This window comes from Telopea speciosissima, chromosome 1 (genome assembly GCF_018873765.1).
Source record: "Telopea speciosissima isolate NSW1024214 ecotype Mountain lineage chromosome 1, Tspe_v1, whole genome shotgun sequence".
Lineage (NCBI taxonomy): Eukaryota > Viridiplantae > Streptophyta > Magnoliopsida > Proteales > Proteaceae > Telopea > Telopea speciosissima.
The window spans coordinates 69,797,817-69,817,454 of NC_057916.1; the positions used below are offsets into that span (position 1 = coordinate 69,797,817).

A 19,638-nucleotide genomic window follows, 5' to 3' on the forward strand; every position below is an offset into this window, starting at 1 on the left:
TTTTTTTTTTATATTAAACTCCATATGAGTATGCAATCCCATATTAAATATATGGGAGAATGTTCTCTGTGCCGCAGCGTAGGCTACACCCAGACACATGGGCCTGTCACTCAGGGGGGCAAGGTGGTCATTGTGCCCAGCCCCATGTGCCTGGGAGCAGCCTGCACTGCGGCACAGAGAACAGCGCCCCTAAATATTTTTATCAAAAATAAAGCTATGCTGAAACTATAAACTCCATAATGTGTGATGAGATTATATAACTTCTTGATGATTCCATAATGACATCATATAAAATAAAGTATTGTGGTGCATGCCGATCTCAAGTGCTGTAATGGAAGATGACCTCATCATCCATAAGCCGAACCATATGGAACCAAATTATATCCTTGAATGAACCACAAATGAACTATTATATCAGACCATAATTGAACCAATTCAATTTGAGATGAACCAATGAACCAAATCACTGTACCAATGAACAAATCTGTAATACTACCCAACATAATAACCATAGGATTTGACACTTGTGTAGACATCAATTACAACACCTATAAGATCTGCTCAACACTGTCAGGGATAACAATAAGATCATTAACTCACCTCAAAATCGAGTGATCGCAAATCAAAAATCCAAATTCTCAGTTAGCCACCGGCTCAGAATCTATGGGAAAAGCAAATGATCAAATTACCCTTGTATTTGGGCACGAATATTACATCCTCCCTATGCTCAAAGCATAGTCATTTGAAAAATAAGATCGGGTCAGGACACAGACTTCTGGACTAATCCTTGGATCTCATCTCACAAAGAACTCTAATTTCCAACTCTACACATCATTCACACTTTGATCCTCAAATAAAAGTATCTTTATTTGTTGAGTCACTTAAATGGAACATTGACTTCCTCTCAAATACTCTCTCTCCTCAGATTGTTCACCATATTACTAATATTCCCATTACACAAGGCCCTGATTTTTTGTGGTGCAAGTTATCATCAAATGGACTCTTCTCTATCGTCGATCAAGGGCTTGCCCTGTTGGTTCGCTATTCCTTTGGAGAAACAGCGTCGGGAGCTTGATCGGTGGTTCAAGTCTCCTCAGCGACACCTAGTCCACATATAATTGCTTTCCAAGAAGTGGAGCCTGTTGGTACCATATTTGACCCCCCCCCCCCTTGTGGGTCCCCTCTTTGCCTCCTTGTAGGGCCATGATGGCCATTCGGCCTTGAATTGCACCCAAAAAAAAAAAAAACTCTTCTCTACCAAGTTCGCTAGGAATTCACCCTAAATTCAAAAATCTTCTTATAGAGAATTTTCTATAATGGATCTCAGTCACAGAAATTTTAGCCAAAAAGGGTACAAAACCCTTGGTCTATGCAACTCCAAACAGGAATCTGAGTGGCATGCATTTTTTCTGATAACTTATCCACTAGACTTTGGAGCACTGGACCTCTTGGTCTATGACCGGTCTACTCTCTACTGAATCTACAAAATCTTTTTTCCTACACCTATTGTATTCTCTCTCATCTAACAAACATACAAGCAATTGGGTCTTCAGTGTTATCGCCACCTCTTCCTATTTTATTTGGAAACACAGAAACCAAGTAGATATGCCAGAAGCATATCCTAACCCAAAGATGATCATCGACAACATCAATCGATGGATTGCTGATCTACGTCCATTTATTTCCCTTTCCATTAGAAGAGATGGATCAATCCATCGATGAGAATGGTAATGTATCTTTCCTTTGGTGCTTTTCTAACAGTCCATATCTAATAAATCCTATCTTAATTTGTGCAGGATATTATAACAGATATCTGAACAAATCAGGATGGGCTTTTGGCATTTTGTATAACAGAGATTTTGTTTTGGTAGAACTGAACAATGTTTTGACAAGCAACTGTATAGAAGCAGAAGCCAGAGGATTGCTTAAGGACGTGTTTGGTTGGAGGTATCTTCGGAGTCGGATTCGACGGAATCCGGATTCCGTCATTTTTTGGGTGTTTGGTTTCTCGGAACCCAGATCCGTATTGGATTCCAAGAATCCATAAAAATCTACTTTTTAGGCTAAATTTCGGAATCCACCAGAATTCGTCCAAGGGGGTGAATTCCAAATAGAATCCAGGATTCCAAGCCCTCAAATAAATACTGTGGAATCTTGTGGACTCCAATTTTATCGAGATCGAAACGAAGGAAGTCCATAGGGTTTCTCTCAGCCTTCTCGTTTCTTCTCCAAAACGAAGACGAAGTAGTCTCTGCAACTCTCCTCTTGCAATCAAGTTTCTTCTCCAAACCAAAGACGAAGGAAATCGAGACTAGGGTTTCTCGCATCCTTCTCATTTCTTCTCCAAACCAAAGCCGAAGTCGTCTCTGCAACTCTGGTCTTGCCATCAAGTTTCTTCTTCAAACCGAAGACGAAGGAAGTCGATAGGGTTTCTCTCAGCCTTCTCCTTTTCGTCTACAAAGGTTCTTTACTACTCCATTTATCTCTCTCTCTCTCTCTCTCTCTCTCTCTCTCTCTATTTGTTTCTCTGTCTACCGCTCTCTATCTCTATCGTTGTCTCTGTCTCTCTCACATTATCTCTATCTCTCTCTCTGTGTCTATGTATCTCCCTGTCTCTCCCTTTATCATTCTCCGATTGTAGTTAGGTTTTTTTTTTTTTTTTTAAAAATGGAATTATTTGATTGCTAACCGATTTTCCTCTCCATTTCAGGTTCGATTGTAGTTAGGGTTGTTTTGAAAATCTGTGGTGGAAGGAACATCTTGGATTAACACAGGTATGCCACATTTCTTCACTCTCTCCCTTCTCTGAGACAGCTGCATTATAGTTATGGATTTTTTAAAAATACATAGGTTAAGTAGATGATTTGGGGGTGACTTGAAAGCATATTTGATATATTGCCTAGATTGTTTAGTTTCCATTTTATTTGAGTTTCTATTATCATGTAAAAGTGTTTTTCTTTATATTGATGTAATACAATGGAAGATTAAAATGAAGTGAAATAGTTTTTGAGTTGCTACTGTGTTATGGCTGTGGCGTGAGAAACTTCTCTCTCTCCTCCATTCTTTTTTTCTTCTTCCTTTTTCCCCTTGGTATGATTTCCCTTCATCTTTCTTTGTTACTCTTCTTCCTTACCTACTCTCTTTACTGTTATCCTGTTCTACCCCTTCTAATGTAGTATTGTATTTGAAAGACTCGAAACAATAGCCAATAGACAATATCTTTAAATCAAAGAACAATTCAGGCCATATGGGACAATCCTAGTAGATCTAGGAGAGTCGTATTTAGGTAATAACTAATAAATCGGTAAACAAGAACAGAAAATATCATTAGACACCCTTTACTCAGTAGGGATACCACTTTTGTTCCCAATCCTATACCACACCGAGCTGATTGTCAAACAATTCTGGGATTTTAGCATCAATGGTCACAATGCCATCAAAAACACACAGCAAGAACATAGTATAACTCAAGCTGAATACTTGTATCACTTATATTCCCTAAATATCAAAATTCTCTGAATATGATTATGCAAATGAGAAGGGTAGGCTTCATGCCATGAAGGAGTTACGAGGATTCTGAATCCATCCCAGACAGTGAATTGCTTCCACGTAAAACAATAGGACCCACTATATTAAGCTATGATGAATAAGGTGCACCCATCACTTTACAGGACCATAACACAAGTATCCTGGTTCAATAAAATATTGCACACCCAATGTGGACCAATGGTCATCATTTATCACTCAGATTTCTGATAACATAAGCTTGGCTGGCTTCAAAATCTCAAGAGTTAACAAAGATCAAAATTTTTACTCATTGATAGCAGTTCAGACTAGCAAAATCCAGCTTTACACACAAGGATGGATTATTTTACATTCTTTGATCCATCATCCAAGGCCACCTTACTCTAACGAGGGAAAAAATAAATGGGGACCACCTCAATTTTCACTTCTAATTCTTTTGATTCCAGCACAAAATCTAAGTTTCAGCTGGTTCACATGTCTTCCCATCAAATAACTTACCATGAATCACCACTATAACACAGTATCATCATACTTTCTTAAGCTATGGTTGCAGGCTGTTCCACTTGATCCTTGAAATCAGTTGTTTGAGAACCCACTCTGAGAAAACCAGTGTTAAGAATATGCTTGAGTTAAACTGAATTTTAAATTGGACAAATTCTAAATCTAAAATCCTGTTGGATTTGACCTTGAAGGTGGGTTCTGTTGTTCAGTATCTAATCTTAAATATCTTTTTGAAGCATTTGGAATCTTTGTATGCTTTGCATGGGGGTCATTTAACATTGAAATCATTTATCTTCTCTCTCTAGTCTCCTCTGTGGGGTTCTAGGGTTATGGTAAGTTAATTAAGGGGTTGTTACTTCTAGCTTTAGTGAAAGAAGGAAAGAATTTTGGAACTTTGGAATTGGTTACGGGTAGACAGTAGGGTCATATTCAAGGAGTGGGATGAATTAAATGCACTGTCCTTATCCTCTGTTCCTTAAAAACAAAGAGGGGATTATAAAAATAAGGGGACAAAACAGGGATTAGAAAGCTAGAGCTTCAGGGGAATTGCTTGGGTGAAAAGCCTGTTGTTTTATTGAATGTTTGAATCATGGCTTGAACTGTGTATATAAAGTTGTTGTGTAAAGATTGTATATGAAAATTTTGCTTTAGTACTTCATATGGTTAACATATGTCATAATTGATGTCATCGTATTTTGTAATTTTTGTTTTTGTACTAGATGGATATTGACCCCGATGATGAAGAGATGATATTGTTTTGGGTACTTACCGCTGTTGTAATAGCAGTAGAAAAGTATCACAAACTTTTCCTCAAAAAACAACCTTATCGACTTGAGGGTAATCGTGGATGGATTGAGACAGAGAGAATAATTGGTGCTTCCGACAGGACTTGTAGAGATATAATAACAATGAGTAGAAGGTCTTTTTTTACCTTATGTCAAAGGCTACAAGATGGTGGCCTTCTGTATCACACGAACTCAGTTCGAGTGGAAGAACAAGTGGTCATGTTTTTATTTACAATTGCCCACAATGTTAAGAATCGAGTTATGAAGCTGCATTTTGGACACTCTGGTGAGACAGTAAGTCGGTATTTAAACAAAGTATTACATGCAATTCTTAAATTGTACCCAGTGTTACTGACCCCTCCAAGTACCACAACCCATGAAAAAATATTGAATAACCCAATAAGCTACTACCCCTACTTCAAGGATTGCATTGGAGCCATAGATGGGTCACATGTACCAGCTTGGGTTCCAGTTGCTGATCATTGTAAGTTTCGTGATAGGAAAGGACTTATATCTCAAAATATTTTAGCTGCATGCGATCATGGTAGAAGGTTTACATACATACTATCTGGTTGGGAAGGATCTGCATCAGATTCTAGAATATTAGAGGATGCCATTCATAGACAGGGTGACAGCAAGTTAGTGGTACCTACAGGTAAATTTTATCTAGTTGATGCTGGGTTTGCCAACAAAACTGGATTCTTGAGACCGTATCGTAATGTTAGGTACCATTTAAAGGAGTGGAAGAATTCAAACTTGTCACCAACAAATAAACAGGAATTGTTTAATCTGCGACATTCTAAGCTACGAAGCGTTATTGAACGGGCATTCTCTAATTTGAAGTTAAGGTTCAAGATATTGAAGGCTCAAGCGGAATACCCATTTAGGACTCAAGTAAAAATTATTCAAGCATGTGTTCTACTTCATAACCATATCCTTACACAGCACAGTATTGAAGAAGAAGATGAGTGGTTAGATGCAGATGAGAGAGCTGCAGGGCCTAGTTCTACTGTTCAACCAAACCAACAAATTGATGATGATGATGATGATGATGAAGTTGAGGATGATTACAGTGGGGAAGCCTTTAATGTTGATCAACTCAGAGAAGAAATAGCTGACAACATGTGGGTTGCCTGGATGACAGGCGATATGGATGATGAAGAAACTTCTACTTCTGCTGATGGTTAATGTAATTGATAGTTTAATGTATTGGATTATAAACTTAAATCTTGATTTTTGTGTTGAATTGGTGTTTAAACTTTTGACATATTTCCTTTATATTTGGTTTATAGACTTATGTCATGTTGTGTTAAGTTTTACGTTTATTATGTTTCATGATCTCAGTGTTGAATGGATGATTAGATTTTAATGATAAATGATTGTATTAATACAAATTGTCATGCAATTATTGATTTTGTGTATGAAGATAGTTCAATAATTTTTGTATATTATTTTTATTACTAGTCACACTGGGCATAAACAATGGCCACACAAGAGAGAACCCAGTCTAGATCACAAGCAAGTTCGCCACTTGAAGTATCTCATCATATGTTGGAATTATGTGTCACACAACATAAAACTGGAAAGAGGGGAGACAATGGGTTAAGGAAGGAGGTATGGCTTGACATATCTAAAAGGTTGAATGAGAAGTATGGGATGACATACGATTGGGAACAATGTCGAAACCATTTCAAGATTTGGAAGGCAAGATTCAAAGCGCTTAGTGATATGCAGAAAAATAGTGGCATGGGTTGGAATGCTCAGGAAAATAGGTTTGATGCAGGCCAACATGTTTGGAATGAATTCAAGGTAATATTGGTGATCATTTCAATGTTTATAAATTTATGTATATGGTAAGCTAGAATAATAATGTATTTGAATGTTTGGCAGAAGAAGGAGCAACGATATTGGAAAGATCATAGCATTCTACCAATTCATGTTGAAGTTGCTATTTGGCTAGGCAATGAAATAGCCACAGGGGCAGCAGCCTCACACCCTGCTGATGGAGCCCATGATGAAGACATTGATTTGTCTGCCAATGAAAGGGCATTTGATAATATCAACCTTGAGAGTGAAGACATGGATCTTGAAGGAGAAGGTACCACTCTCAAACAGAGTACAAACCGTTCAAAGAAAAGGGCTTCTACATCTAGCAAAAATCAAGCCCAATCAAAGAAAAAGAAAGCAGGTGTTGATAAGGTTGCCAGTCCATTAAAAATGATAGCCAAGGCAATGTCAGCCATATCAACCAAGGAGACTGATTTTGCAACTAAGTTACATGAAGCAATTGGTGCCATTCCAGGGATTGACTTTCACAAGAAAATGGTTATCAAAGAGTATTTGATGGAGAAGAAGGATAAGGCTACTCTATTCTTGACTGCTCCTTCTGAAGAGAGGCCTGAAATGATTGACTATTATCTTCAAATGATGGAGTAGAAGGACAATTTTATTTGATGCTTTGGGTGGAAGACTTGGTTATGAACTTATGACTTTCTGTTTCTGAGATATTAAGTAGTTGACATGGATGTTTTGTGATTTTGTGTTTATGAACTTATGACTTAGAGTTTATATTTCTGTGGTCGTTGTCTTTAGAATGGTATCTTGGAACAATTTTATCAAATGGTACTGTTTGTTTCATTTTAAGAACAGCTCAATGTGTTGATTTCATTGTTCCTAATATATTGACGCATTATTGCCTTCCCAAAGAAGGTCCTTCGACCTTTATTATCTGGGGCTTTGAAAAATCTCCTCAAATTTTAGATGTGATCTCAGATTCTGATTTTTTGGTTCTCACCCTATAATCAGCCATTGGATCGTTTGTTATTTATTTATATTCTTCAATTTCTAATGTACCTAGATGGACATTATTGGTAGATGCGAAATTTGTCAAAGTAGATATAGCGTATTTACATCAACTACGACGAATAATCCGGGAAGAAAATTCTTCAAATGCCCTGTTCACATGTCTTTTTTTATGTGAGTGGATCACTTGAGAATGTGTGATTGTGGAAAAGGTCAGTGCAAGGTCCGTAGGTGCACAAGAGGATCAGACATAGGGCGAGATTTTTGGTGTTGCCCCAATTCCACTGCAGTATGGCTATCATACAATTTTCCTCTTTAATATTATTGTCATTGTAATAATTCATTCTTACTCATTTTTCATAAAAATTTTTGTTTTCATTTTTTAACAGGGGAAATATACTGGTTGTGGATTCTTTAAATTTATAAATGATGGACAAACATCCTCCTCAGACAAGCAAGCGAGGAATACTGACAAACATGAACCAACCATCCTACCAACTTCAAGTCAATCCAAAGAAAATCTGGAGAGAATCCTTACTAGTAAAATCAAAGATTCAAAACAACAAACAAGATTATGTGAGCAGCATACAAAGACGTTGGAGGAGATACTTGATGCTATAAAAACATTAGATCTTAACAAGTGATGTATTTTTAGAAGATGATCTCTCATATGTATGTACTTCAATTCACTACAATGTATTCCATATTTGGCTGTGACTTATTATCCATGCGTTTTGTGGACTTGAAATACCATATCACCACTTACTACAGATTTTTATATTAGTATGGATACAAAAAAATTTGGGAAAGATCACATATTGAAGTGTCATGTCACCACTTACAATTTTTTTTTATCTTTTTTAAAAATAAATTATCATTAAATTTATGCATATGTTGTATTTAAAAAAAAATTAAAATTAAAAGTTATTTCAAGTAGAATCCAACTAATGGATTCATGGGTAACCAAACAATTTTGAATATGGATTCAGGAAGAATCCAACTGTCAGACTCAGGGTAACCAAACAGTCTTATATATGGATTCAGCTGGATTCCACTTGACAGAACCAGGGCAACCAAACAGTTTTTCAACTGGATTCCACCTGACAGATTTTGGGTAGCCAAACAGGTTTTTTATCAGGATCCAAATCCACATGAACCAGATTCTTAAGAATCCGATCCATTTTAAGAATCCGGCTCCTACGACACCTCCAACCAAACACGTCCTTAAGGTTTACAAACTATTAATACTTATGGATGGACTAACGTGCAGGTCTGGAATGTGCCCCAAAAACTGCAGGAGATGATTAAGGAACCTCTCACAACACAAAACTTATGGAACTCAGGCTGAGCCTGGCCTGGCCCGGCCCAGCTCTGCCTGACTTCTTCTTCTTCTTCTTCCTCCTCCTCCTCCTCCTCCTCCTCCTCCTCAGCCTAGCCCAACTCTAGCATTTCCCTTCCCCCTCCCTATGATCAAGGTCAATCAGGGTTCGCCCAGCCAAGCCCTAAGGGTGGGTCAGAATTGAATTTTTCATGACCCAAGTTAGGGTCGGGCCAGGCCGGGCTGACTCTAGCTAAGGGAACTCAAGGTTGGGCTGGGATTTTAGAAAACCCGGCCCAACCCGACCGTGTTGCAGGTTTGCAGCCCTAGTACTCAAAATGGGGAAAGAAACGGTTGGTTTGCTTGAGTTTTAAGGTTTTAAAGTTTAAACCCCAACCTTTAAACCCTAAACGGCAACCAAATCCTGCAATTGCACTGGCATTGAACTTTTGACCGTCTCTTTGTCATGGCGTCGGCCTGTAGCAGATTCATCAGAAGAACGGCTCTTTCGCCCCTCAAGTCAGCCGTTAAATCGAAAATTCGAACACCTTCGTTTGATGGGTCTGCAACAGCACCATCTTCAAGTGTTCCTCTTTCAAGTCGATCCAACTGCACGGCTCCTAGTCGTCATTTCTCCTTGTTGAATAGGTCACTCAAAAGTTGTACTTGATAGTTCTTCTGTATCTATTTGATTATATTTTGATCTGTTTGGTGTCTTTGCTAATTGTGGTCTGTCAATGGTTTGTGTCCAATAGATCACCAGCGGAACTTGGATGCGCGCATTCTTTGTTGCCTCTCCACAGTGCTGTCGCCGTTGCGAGGCTTACATCATGTCTGAGCTCGAACTCGAGGTGCTGCCGCGCTCTCTCACAGGGTACCCTCTGCCGTACCTCTCCCGGACCCTAATGTTTTTTGTTTTTCCGTGTGAGTAGCTGCTTCTATAACCATGCTTTAATACAAAAATTAATCGTTTTTTATGCTTTGACGTGTGCTGAAGCAAAAGTTTATTCAAACTAGAACTGAGATCTCTCAACCTTTTGTTGGCTTTCTTTGACTCTTTTATCTGTTTCGAATTATTACGACTTAGTTTTGAATATGATGAACAGAACATTTCTACACCAACTTCGGGGATTCTAATTGCCAACCCAAATCTCATATCTCTCATAATATAATCTAGAAAGCCTTAGCATGTGAGATCACCACTAAGAAAAGTCACCGTTTGTCACATCATAGTTGAAAATTTCAGATTCAGTAATTATTTGGAAGGCGTTAGATCAGGAATAATTTGTTTCAGAGAGAGAGAGAGAGGGGAAAAAACATGCTTAAAATAAATTTGTATTGGGATTAATTCGGGAATTATTTGTTTACCTATATAAAATTTGGGTAAAAAATTTGGATGTTCATCTTTATTATTTGCTGTACCAAATTCACATTATCTGTCAATAATTATGAGCATAACATACAAGTGACATGCACATATTCATCAGTTTCACCATTAATTTCAGAAGTCAATATTTCACACCACTGATAGCCAAAGATTTATGTAAATAAATGCAAAATAAAGAAGAAAAATTGGGTTTCTATCACTATAATCAATTTCAATTATTTAGAATGGTAACTCAAGATCTGAAATCAAGTTCCACAGTCATCCATATGATTGCAATTCAAGAACCCAAAATATAGTCACCTGGCTGCACTCAACAATTGAAATCACTCGAGTAATCTAGTTAGACACTATTCCCTCCATACCCATCAAGTAATCACAACCTTTTAATAAAAAGCAGGATATTGGGGTTTTAACAAACAACCAAGCTCAGTCATTTGTATGATTCAACCAGTTAACAAATTGTTTCTCAGATTAAGTGAGAGGGTTGGAGAATTTGACAAGTAAATGGGTACACCATTATCAAATTCATTTGAAAGGGCTGGAAAGTGTTCTAGCTCTTGAAGTTTACTGGAAATATCTGGGAATGGTCGAGATAAGTTATTAAAGGAGATATCCAATTCGATGAGGTTTGTCATGGTGCCAATCCCATAGCTTTGAGACGCAGAATTCTTGTTATCTTGAAGATACAATTTCCTCAGCATTGCCTAAAAAAATAAATCCTGAGGCAAACTCCCAGAGAGATAATTTGAGTTGAGACAGATTTTGTAACGAACTACAATTACCAAAACCAAGAGGAAAATTTCCAAAGAAGTAGTCCATGGAGAGATTAGGAACTTGAATTCGGGTCAAGATATAGCAGATCCTATTATCAATGGCATCCTCAAACAGATTCTCTGAAATGTGAAGATGCTTAAGTGAGGGAAGATCAATCTCAAGAGGAAGTAAGCTGAAGAAATCATTATCACTTAAGTCAAGGACTTACAATTTCTATAAATGAAACAGATTAAAAAGAACAGTACCGTTGAAAAAATTGTGAGAGAGATTTAGGAATCTCCTACCAGAACTATTTGAAGCCAAACTGTCAAAAAACCTTGAGCGCCTTGGTCACCTTGTTGGTGTCTCCTTACATCCAGCCATCCAGGCCCCCTCCAACGCCTTGGCTAGCTTACATGCCGTGACAACTAAGGCAGTTACCCATCTTCCTCGGCAGTCCCTTTTCTTTCTTTGTCTTCTTGTTCTTTTTCTTCTTCTTCTTCTTCTCCTCCTATATTACTTCTGCAATTCTCCTTTCTTTCACAGCAGAGTGAGTGTGTTAGAACTTAGACAAGAGAGAGGGTTTGCATGAGAGAGACAAAATAGAGAGGGAGGAAGAGAGAGCATTTTCACTTCTGAAGCAGAGAGAGGGAAAGGGCATAAATCGAGGCTTGAAGAGCATTGTTAGAAGTATCTTGTGAAGGGTAAAATGGGAATGTCCCTGTCTCGAGAATAGCATCAGCCATATGGCGCTAGGCTTGTTTCCCCTCATTTTCATTCCCTGTTTTACCCCTGTAAAGACCCCTTTATATTAATGATTATTGCTGGCCTCTCTCAATTATTGGACAGTCCAGCTTTTCCCTCACTTTCTTCTTTTCTTTCTTCTTCTTCTTCTTTCTCTTCTATTTCCCTCTTCTATTTACAAGCATCAAGGACAGAATGAACCCCTGAACTCGAGGATCAAGCGGGGGAGAGAGAGAGAGAGAGAGAGGGCTGGGTGGGGTGGTACTTGAACAGGGGAGAATAAATCACAGCGGCGGAAGAAAGGGCTCGGGTTTCTCGAACGATTTTTATGACCGTATAATGCGATATAACGAATTATTCGTGTAATATCAAGAATTCGTGCCATTTCCGAATCTTTAGGAAAGTTTGGATTCGGTTGAACTATTCATATTATTTGGTTCTGCCTAATAATTTGCAAATTTGACAACTATAGTCCTATCTTGAAAGAATTTGACCACTATAATCCATTTTTATAAACATTAAAAAAAATGGACATTACTTCTTCATATTAATGCATTAAGTTGAAAGTAAAACTCTTGATCATCTGTTCATCTATTGCCAGTTTGAAGTGAAGATCCATATTTGCTTCCCACGCCTTTTTTCCAACTTTCTTGGGTGTTTTCTCTGGAGATTCTTGTCTTCTGTGGAGTTTGCAGTAGTTTCCTATTGTTATTGGGGAAAGCCAGATAGACCTAATGGAGCTCTTGGGACGGAGAGGAATTGATGCAGATTCATCACCAAATAGGGCTTGTTTCATTGGGAATAAGTCTAGGGTTGGGTTACATACATGTTGGGCCTTTGATCCCATAGGTTTCTAATGTAATAGGCCACTTTTATGGGGCCTAAAATATGGGTATATAGGTTGCATACGGGATTAGCCCAATACTTAGTTTATTTTTATGTTTTTTAATTGAACCGGTTCAAATTGGTTGCATCCAATTGGTTCAATTTAAGTGATCATGTGACTTGGTTAAGTGGTCATGTGACAACTTAAGTGGTCATGTGATGTAAGTTGGGTTGGATTAAGACCCTATAAGTCCAGCCATGTTTTGAGTCTATTTGTTTTAGTATTTTAGTTTCCTAGTTGGTTTAAGTTACCTAATTGGTTAGGGATAGGGTTAGGCCATTCCTTTTTAGTGTCTAAGTCTATTTTTGAGTCTTCTATATAATTTTGTAAGGGAGGCCAGCATTACATACGAATTTGATTAATAAAAATTAGCTTTATGCTTGCTGCCATTGCTGCTGCTCTTTGTGAGTGTATATCCTTGTGGATCTCAAGGTGGATAGGGTGGGTGGACTCCTGCGACTCCTTGCGTCTGTCCAGTACCGGGAGGTTCTTCTTCTTCTTCTTCTGTCGAGCTTCTACAAGCTGCTGCTGCTGCTGCTGCCTTTGAAGGTGATCAAACCAGTAAGTAATCTTAGTTCCCTACATATATTCTTCCCCTCTTCATCCTCTAACCTAATCCACACCCCCCTCCATCCATCAAACCCTAATTTCTATTAAACCTACAACTCCTACCTTAACTAGGACTCCTTCATAATTTCAGATCTATCCATCAATTCCAAACCAAACTTCTAGCCTACAACCCCCACACTCGATCCAAAATCCAGCTCATAACTCCCACTCTATCCCCTCCATTATTCCACTCCATTAAAGCCCAAAACCTGCAACTCAATTCTGTCCAGAATTGCAGAATTTTAAACTTAACCAAATCCAATTATTTTTATCCCATAATGACCTCCTAGACCTGCATATTAAAGCCATATAAGATCCATTCCCAAATTCCCATCCTAAACCCTAGAATTAACCTAAAACCTAGTGTTGTCCATTCGAACCAGCAACCCTTTTTGCTATTGATCCTGTTATCTGGCTCCTAGTAGGTCTCCTACCTATCTAGGACTACATAAGGAATACTAGGTTTTTAGACTCTATTCAATATCCTTAGGCTGTTAATGACTCCACCATTGTCAAGTCTATCAACTTTTGATATATTTCAAGGCAAATATCTATCACGATTCACGCATAATTTCATCAGCAATAAAGCGTCGGATGATCTTCGTCCCCCAAAAGCCCAACAGGGGGGAAAATTTTTTGGACGTTGGGCTCCTCCTTTAGCTGATGGACTCCATTAACCTCATCTCAACTGCTATTCTATTGGCAATGCAGGCTCATCGAGTTTGTGCAGTTTCTCTAGAGATAGTGATCAAAATATGCTCATTGTGTGGGTTCTATTCGTCCTAGGGATTCAAAAAAAAATGTGGCGACTAGAACCTTCCTTGTCATCCTTAATTTATTGGCATTTCATGGATATCATAGCTTAAGGTGGAAGCGTTATGCGGTTATCGGCTGGATGTCATTTTCTAATAAATGCACCTTAGGGATTATTCCTGTGATTTTGGAGACCTTGGATTCCGGCAGTAGCAGTAAGTTTACCTTTCATTGGCAACTTAAATGGAGTATTCCACTAGATGATGAGTTAGCTAACACTAGATGTGGGAGGCAATTGCCTATGTTAGCCAATATCTCCAGTAGCATAAAGTGGCCTGTCCATATATTCTATGGTTGTAACTGGATTCATTTAGCTGGTTGGCCTTGTTTGCTTCTGCAGTTGTATCACCTTCTGGTATGCTTCCCCCTCTCTTCTAGTAGTGTTTGGTTAATCATCTATAAAAGGCCCCTTAGAACCCAGTTTACCCAATGGCAACTTTCAATGGAAACTGAAATCAGCTGAAAAATGTTCCTGAATGATGAGCAAATGCTGCATTGTTCAGTGCTTAAGATAAGGTTCAGAGAGCACTGGTGTATGTGATGTAAGTGAACGTGTACGAAAAATCTTTCATAAAGTTTCGTTGTTCGTTCCATTGAAGGCTTCATTGTGTTGTGTTGTGTTGAGTTGAGTTGAGTTGGTCTATTCAACAGTAGCCTCTTGGTTGGTTTTGGGTCATTGAATGAACATGTGTAAATTGAAAAATGGCCAGTGTAGACCGTCTCTTTAATAGCAGAGGATAATTGTTCTATATATGCAATGCAAATTTATTCATGTATGGCTGTGTGCAGTGGTGTACTTCTGGGATTCTATGGTGCATGAATGTAGCTCTGAAGTCTAGTTCTGTTTTGGGAGTTGGTTTCTGGTGAATAGTTGTACCTTCTCTCTCTTTCCTTTCTTTTTCATGTAGTTGGTGTCCTCCTGATTGAATACTCCTACCTCCTGCCCCACGCGGGGGGGGGGGGGTGAGGGGAGGAAAAAAAAGAGGGAGGGAGGAATCCATCATCAGGTTATGATTTTAGTTTCTACTGTTAAGCCATTTCCTTAATCTTGATGCAGAAACTCATTACTAGAGGTTATTTACTTGGTCAAAGATACTCTCTTTCAGTAGATAACTTATGAAGAGTCCTGCTGAACTGACTACCAAGTACTTCAGCTTCTGGCTTAGTTCTTTATACTATCTCATTCTTTGGTTATGGCTTTGTCATTTAGTGGACACAATTTAAGAGTGGCTTGTATAATATTACTCTTGGGTGCCAGCCACCATAAATAATTTTTTTTGGGGGAGGGAGGAGGTGGGGAGAGTGGGAGGAACGAGTGAGCCTTCCTGTCTCACATTAAATTTAAGATGCATACTATGTATCCTAGAAATTGACAATGTAGTGGATATCTATTGAGTGCAAACTGGTCTGCTTATGGCAGTGTGCTAGTTGACAACACTGGTTCAAAACCCACTGGCCTCCTACAGAAGAGACAACCATGTTCATGTGGTGCATTGACATTTAGCTGCTTTTTTCCTGCCATATTCATCAAAACCAATTCTAAAGTGGACTTTTTTAATTGAGGAAAAATTAATACAAGAAAGAGTCTCAGACACATGGCAGCATAAAATAATTCCCAAGTGAATGGAATCTAGTGTTGACAATTCCAATCACCTTTTGACCTATAATGTGCTCAAGGCTGGAAGTATATGTGTACAAATCTATAAAATGATTACGTTGTCAATCAGAACTACTATGTTTGTGGGGTGCCTTTTTCTGTGTTTTTTTTCCCCCTCTCTCTATGAGGAGTCTTGTTTGATCACATTTTATGACTGTTAAGAGATTAGGTTTGGTAAAAATGTATTAATGGGTTGTCAATCATTAGTTATTCTCTGGTTTGAGAAAAAATAACTTCCCAGCTTTACATGTAAAAGAAATCATCCTCAGGTTCTGCATTTCCATCCAAAGATTGATCCCATGAAGACATGATATTATTATAAATGCATCGTCAAGGAATTCTTTGTTGTAATATGCAGTAAATATATAAAACTAGATGCTTTGAATTGCCTTAATAAAAGGGGAAGTGATGGGATGGTTTCTTTTGTTTATATGAGACATCACAACTTTCGCTCAGCTCTTGAGACCAACTAGAGATATTTGGTTCCTGCAGGCACATGAATCTTCCAATGCTTGAAAGAAATAAACTGGGCTTTGACCTGCGAACTATGATTCCCAGCATCATCAAGTACGAACACCATTAACAGTCAAACTAGTTACATACTGATCCAAAAAGTACATAAAGATGTGAATGTAGTACCACTCTGCATTTTTCAATTCATTAATTATCTATGTTTCAGTTTTCAAAATTTATGTGAATGTACCTATATGTTCTTTTAAATTTGAGATGTGGAAATTGTTTCTTTTTTGTAGAAAAAGTGACGTTCATCTTGTGCTATTCTATTCTTATTTGTATATATTATTTTCTCTTGGTCAATACTAAAGCTCCTTCTTTAGGAAAAGTATTAATCTTAATCCATAATTATTCCTAATTGTAAGATCTATGCCCTTTTGTTCTGGCATGCACCTTCAAAGTATTTTTTGTATATTTTTATGATCAAAAGTTTATGATGTATCTTTGTTGTCAGTTATCTGACACTGGAAACTCCTTGCCTTGGCCATGTATGCCAAAAAGCCCTGGCTGTTTGCAAAGAAAAAACAAATTGGCAGAAAAGATATCATTTATCCCCCCCCCCATTGCACATTTCCATTTGATCATCTGATTGGTATGGAGGAAAACAGCCAAGAAAAGCTGCCAAATTTCCATCTAGCCTCGTGCAAAACTAAAAGAATAGTTTTTGCCTATTGAAAAATACAATCCTAAGTCATGAGAAGTCTTGTTTTTTTCAGTATTTGTTTAATTTCACACATTCAGATATAATAGTGGACAAGGTTCCCCTTGTTTTTCTTGATATTGATTAACTCTCGTGTGTGTGTGCATTTTAAGATTGAAGAAACTTATGTCATATTTCCAAATTATCCTTGACGATTGAAATATATCAGTGCCTAAATATACCATGAAAATTTTGTCTTTAGAGATTGATGACAGAAGCCAGAGGGGCATCTTATGAAACAAAAGAAAAGGGGCAGTGGAAATCATTTCTAAATTTGTGCATATCTACTTCTGGTTTTTTACTTGATTTCTTGTTGTTTCTACCTCGCGTATGGAAACACAAATTACAAAATCATGATATGGTGGCACTTGCCCTAAGCTTTAATGCTTTGTCAACCCCCAAAAGAAAAACTATAGAACACAACAAGAAGAGAAATTTGTCTGAAGATATCTTCTAGGTTAGTAATAGCAAGATTAGTAACATTAATTGATTGTCACCTTGTAGAGTTCCCAGATCACACTGACCAGATGTTCCAGTCCCAAAAGTTGAACTATTTTCTACATTGTAGGCATCCAGATGTTTGGACAGTAATATTTCCATGGGCTGCTCTACCAACTTGACATTTATGGCATGGAGTTCTACAAGTACTATGCCTTGTTAACATTCCCAATCTTGGAAAGAGGGATGAATTGGGAACACCAGATTATTGAATATGCCAATTTAAGTCTTGAGTTTTTGCATATTCTATTGCTGCTAGTTGTACTCATATGTAGATTAATAGTAATAAATTAACAATAGCTATAATATGGTAACAGAAATTGCTCCTTTTCTCAGATGGAATTGATGGTACGTGAATCGTTTTGCTTCATACTTTTTAGAAGGTGGGCTCCTGTTATGTAAAACATGCTTATTCGCATATCAGCTGAGAATTGTGGTGTTGTAAACCCTCATTTGTTTATCCCATCAAATTTATTTGTTTATATTTTCTTATGAATCTTGAAGACAAATTACAAGAATGCTAACCAGGGAGTTTTCATTGGCTAATCCTTGTTCTTGTATTGCTTATTAGTCTGAACCACCCATGTTGCTATAATGAATTGGCAATAATGTGATTTAGGTAGCATATGAATTTTAAATTTCCTTCCCTTGTTACAATATCTGATTTAAGTTTTCTTTGATATTGGCATTAGAGCTCGGTCTATCCGTTCCAAGGTGACAGTGTAAGCAGATCACATTTTGACAACATCTATCTTCTTGCATTCAGAGACACAGGCTGTTGTAATTCTTACTCAATGATATTGATTTGGAAATTATACAGAGCGGTAAAAATATTTTTGATTTTTCCCAACTAACTGTGATTAAATTTTTTTTGATAAAAGAAGAAGAGGTGGTGTTGTCTGGTTATGGCCAAACGTCTGTTCACAAAGGTGTGCAATTTATATTCAATTGCTTTGTTGCTGCTCTCTCTCTCTCTCTCTCTCTCTCTTCTCTCTCTCTCTCCCTCTCCCTTTCGTGTGTAATGTAAGCTTCATGGCAGGCCTTTAGCACAGCCGGATGGTTTGTTATGTACAAATTAAGGCTATGTTTGGTGCATTCTCGGAAAAGATTCTCTGGCAGGGAAAAAATAGAGAGATTTCAGATTGTGTTCTAGACTTAGAATCTATTCTGAGAATGCATACCAAACATAAGGCTAGGGGGGTGAACAACCTAGGTACGAAGTGTGGTGATTTGGGTTCTTCTATACCATTGCTCATGAGCACACTGTATTGATCATGCTTTCTTCGAATTCTTTGAATTTTTGGGAAAAGTGTAATAATTTGTTAAGAGGGAAAAAAAATGGAAAAATTTGTAATCATGATTGTGTAATTTACGGTTAAACTCTTTTCAGATTTGGTAAATATCTTTTCTAATAATCAATTTATTTTATTTTTTAAATGAAAGAATTTGATTGCAATGTAAAGTGAAATTTAATAATAGTATTTGGTATGTTTTGAAGTTAATTATATCATCATGTGAGGTAATTGTTATTAAAACTTCCACTTTAGTATTGATTTAATGTAACTTCAGTTTCCTTTTTTTGCCTCATCACCAAATGGAGCATTGGTGAACACCGAAGGAAAATTTCCTTTCAATTGGTTTAATATGAAATATTTTATCCTTTCCAATTGGACCATAAGGATTCACATATTTGATGGGATTGTGTGAACTTTGACCAGAGAGAGAGACATGTGCCAGATCTATGGAAGAATCTGATTTTACTGGGAACATTGGATTCGAGAGATTTTAGATGTTCATTTGAAGTTAGAGTTCTCAGGGTTTCTTGAGGGGCCATGATTGTGATGCAAAGAAGGGAATCTGTACAGACTTGCAAGGAGTGTAGAACCAAGTGGAGGTATGTATTGTTGGACCTCAAGCAAGAGGGATAGGGGGATGTTAGAGATTGCAGATGGTTCAGGCGATGAAAAAGTGCAAGTCTGGAAAGAAGCGGGTGTTTTTTCGCTTTAGATTTGGTGAGTAACAATGATATCTCAAAGTGGACTATAACAATAGGAGAGGTGAAGCTACATGACATAATGTGGCGGTGAGTTGTAGCAACACCTCGGATGGGGGATGGGGGTAGGCGATGAACAAGTGCAATTCACTAG

General features: G+C 37.7%; 3 protein-coding genes across 3 annotated transcripts; all 3 read left to right on the plus strand.

Annotated features, from left to right (window-relative positions):
• The first annotated feature begins 4,745 nt into the window (after window positions 1-4,745).
• LOC122653790 (putative nuclease HARBI1) lies at window positions 4,746-5,999 on the plus strand. Its single transcript, XM_043847732.1, has one exon. It carries the CDS (start codon window positions 4,746-4,748, stop codon window positions 5,997-5,999), a length of 1,254 nt encoding a protein of 417 aa, XP_043703667.1.
• A 294-nt stretch (window positions 6,000-6,293) lies between these two features.
• LOC122653800 lies at window positions 6,294-7,247 on the plus strand. The gene is made up of 2 exons (XM_043847743.1): window positions 6,294-6,620; window positions 6,702-7,247. Exons 1-2 carry the CDS (start codon window positions 6,294-6,296, stop codon window positions 7,245-7,247), a joined length of 873 nt encoding a protein of 290 aa, XP_043703678.1.
• Window positions 7,248-9,321: 2,074 nt separating this feature from the next.
• LOC122650949 (protein NONRESPONDING TO OXYLIPINS 2, mitochondrial-like) lies at window positions 9,322-18,341 on the plus strand. The gene is made up of 3 exons (XM_043844335.1): window positions 9,322-9,579; window positions 9,687-9,805; window positions 18,184-18,341. Exons 1-3 carry the CDS (start codon window positions 9,398-9,400, stop codon window positions 18,207-18,209), a joined length of 327 nt encoding a protein of 108 aa, XP_043700270.1. The 5' UTR covers window positions 9,322-9,397; the 3' UTR covers window positions 18,210-18,341.
• Window positions 18,342-19,638: the final 1,297 nt, after the last annotated feature.

What these genes read in the sequence shown, in the direction of transcription:
- LOC122650949 (XM_043844335.1), top strand. Translation starts at nt 9,398, where the DNA reads ATGGCGTCGGCCTGTAGCAGATTCATCAGAAGAACGGCTCTTTCGCCC. An exon ending in CATTTCTCCTTGTTGAATAG is followed by an intron (nt 9,580 to 9,686) that starts GTCACTCAAAAG and finishes TGTGTCCAATAG; the next exon opens with ATCACCAGCGGAACTTGGAT. An exon ending in CTGCCGCGCTCTCTCACAGG is followed by an intron (nt 9,806 to 18,183) that starts GTACCCTCTGCC and finishes TATTGGCATTAG; the next exon opens with AGCTCGGTCTATCCGTTCCA.
- LOC122653800 (XM_043847743.1), top strand. Translation starts at nt 6,294, where the DNA reads ATGGCCACACAAGAGAGAACCCAGTCTAGATCACAAGCAAGTTCGCCA. An exon ending in ATGTTTGGAATGAATTCAAG is followed by an intron (nt 6,621 to 6,701) that starts GTAATATTGGTG and finishes AATGTTTGGCAG; the next exon opens with AAGAAGGAGCAACGATATTG.
- LOC122653790 (XM_043847732.1), top strand. Translation starts at nt 4,746, where the DNA reads ATGGATATTGACCCCGATGATGAAGAGATGATATTGTTTTGGGTACTT.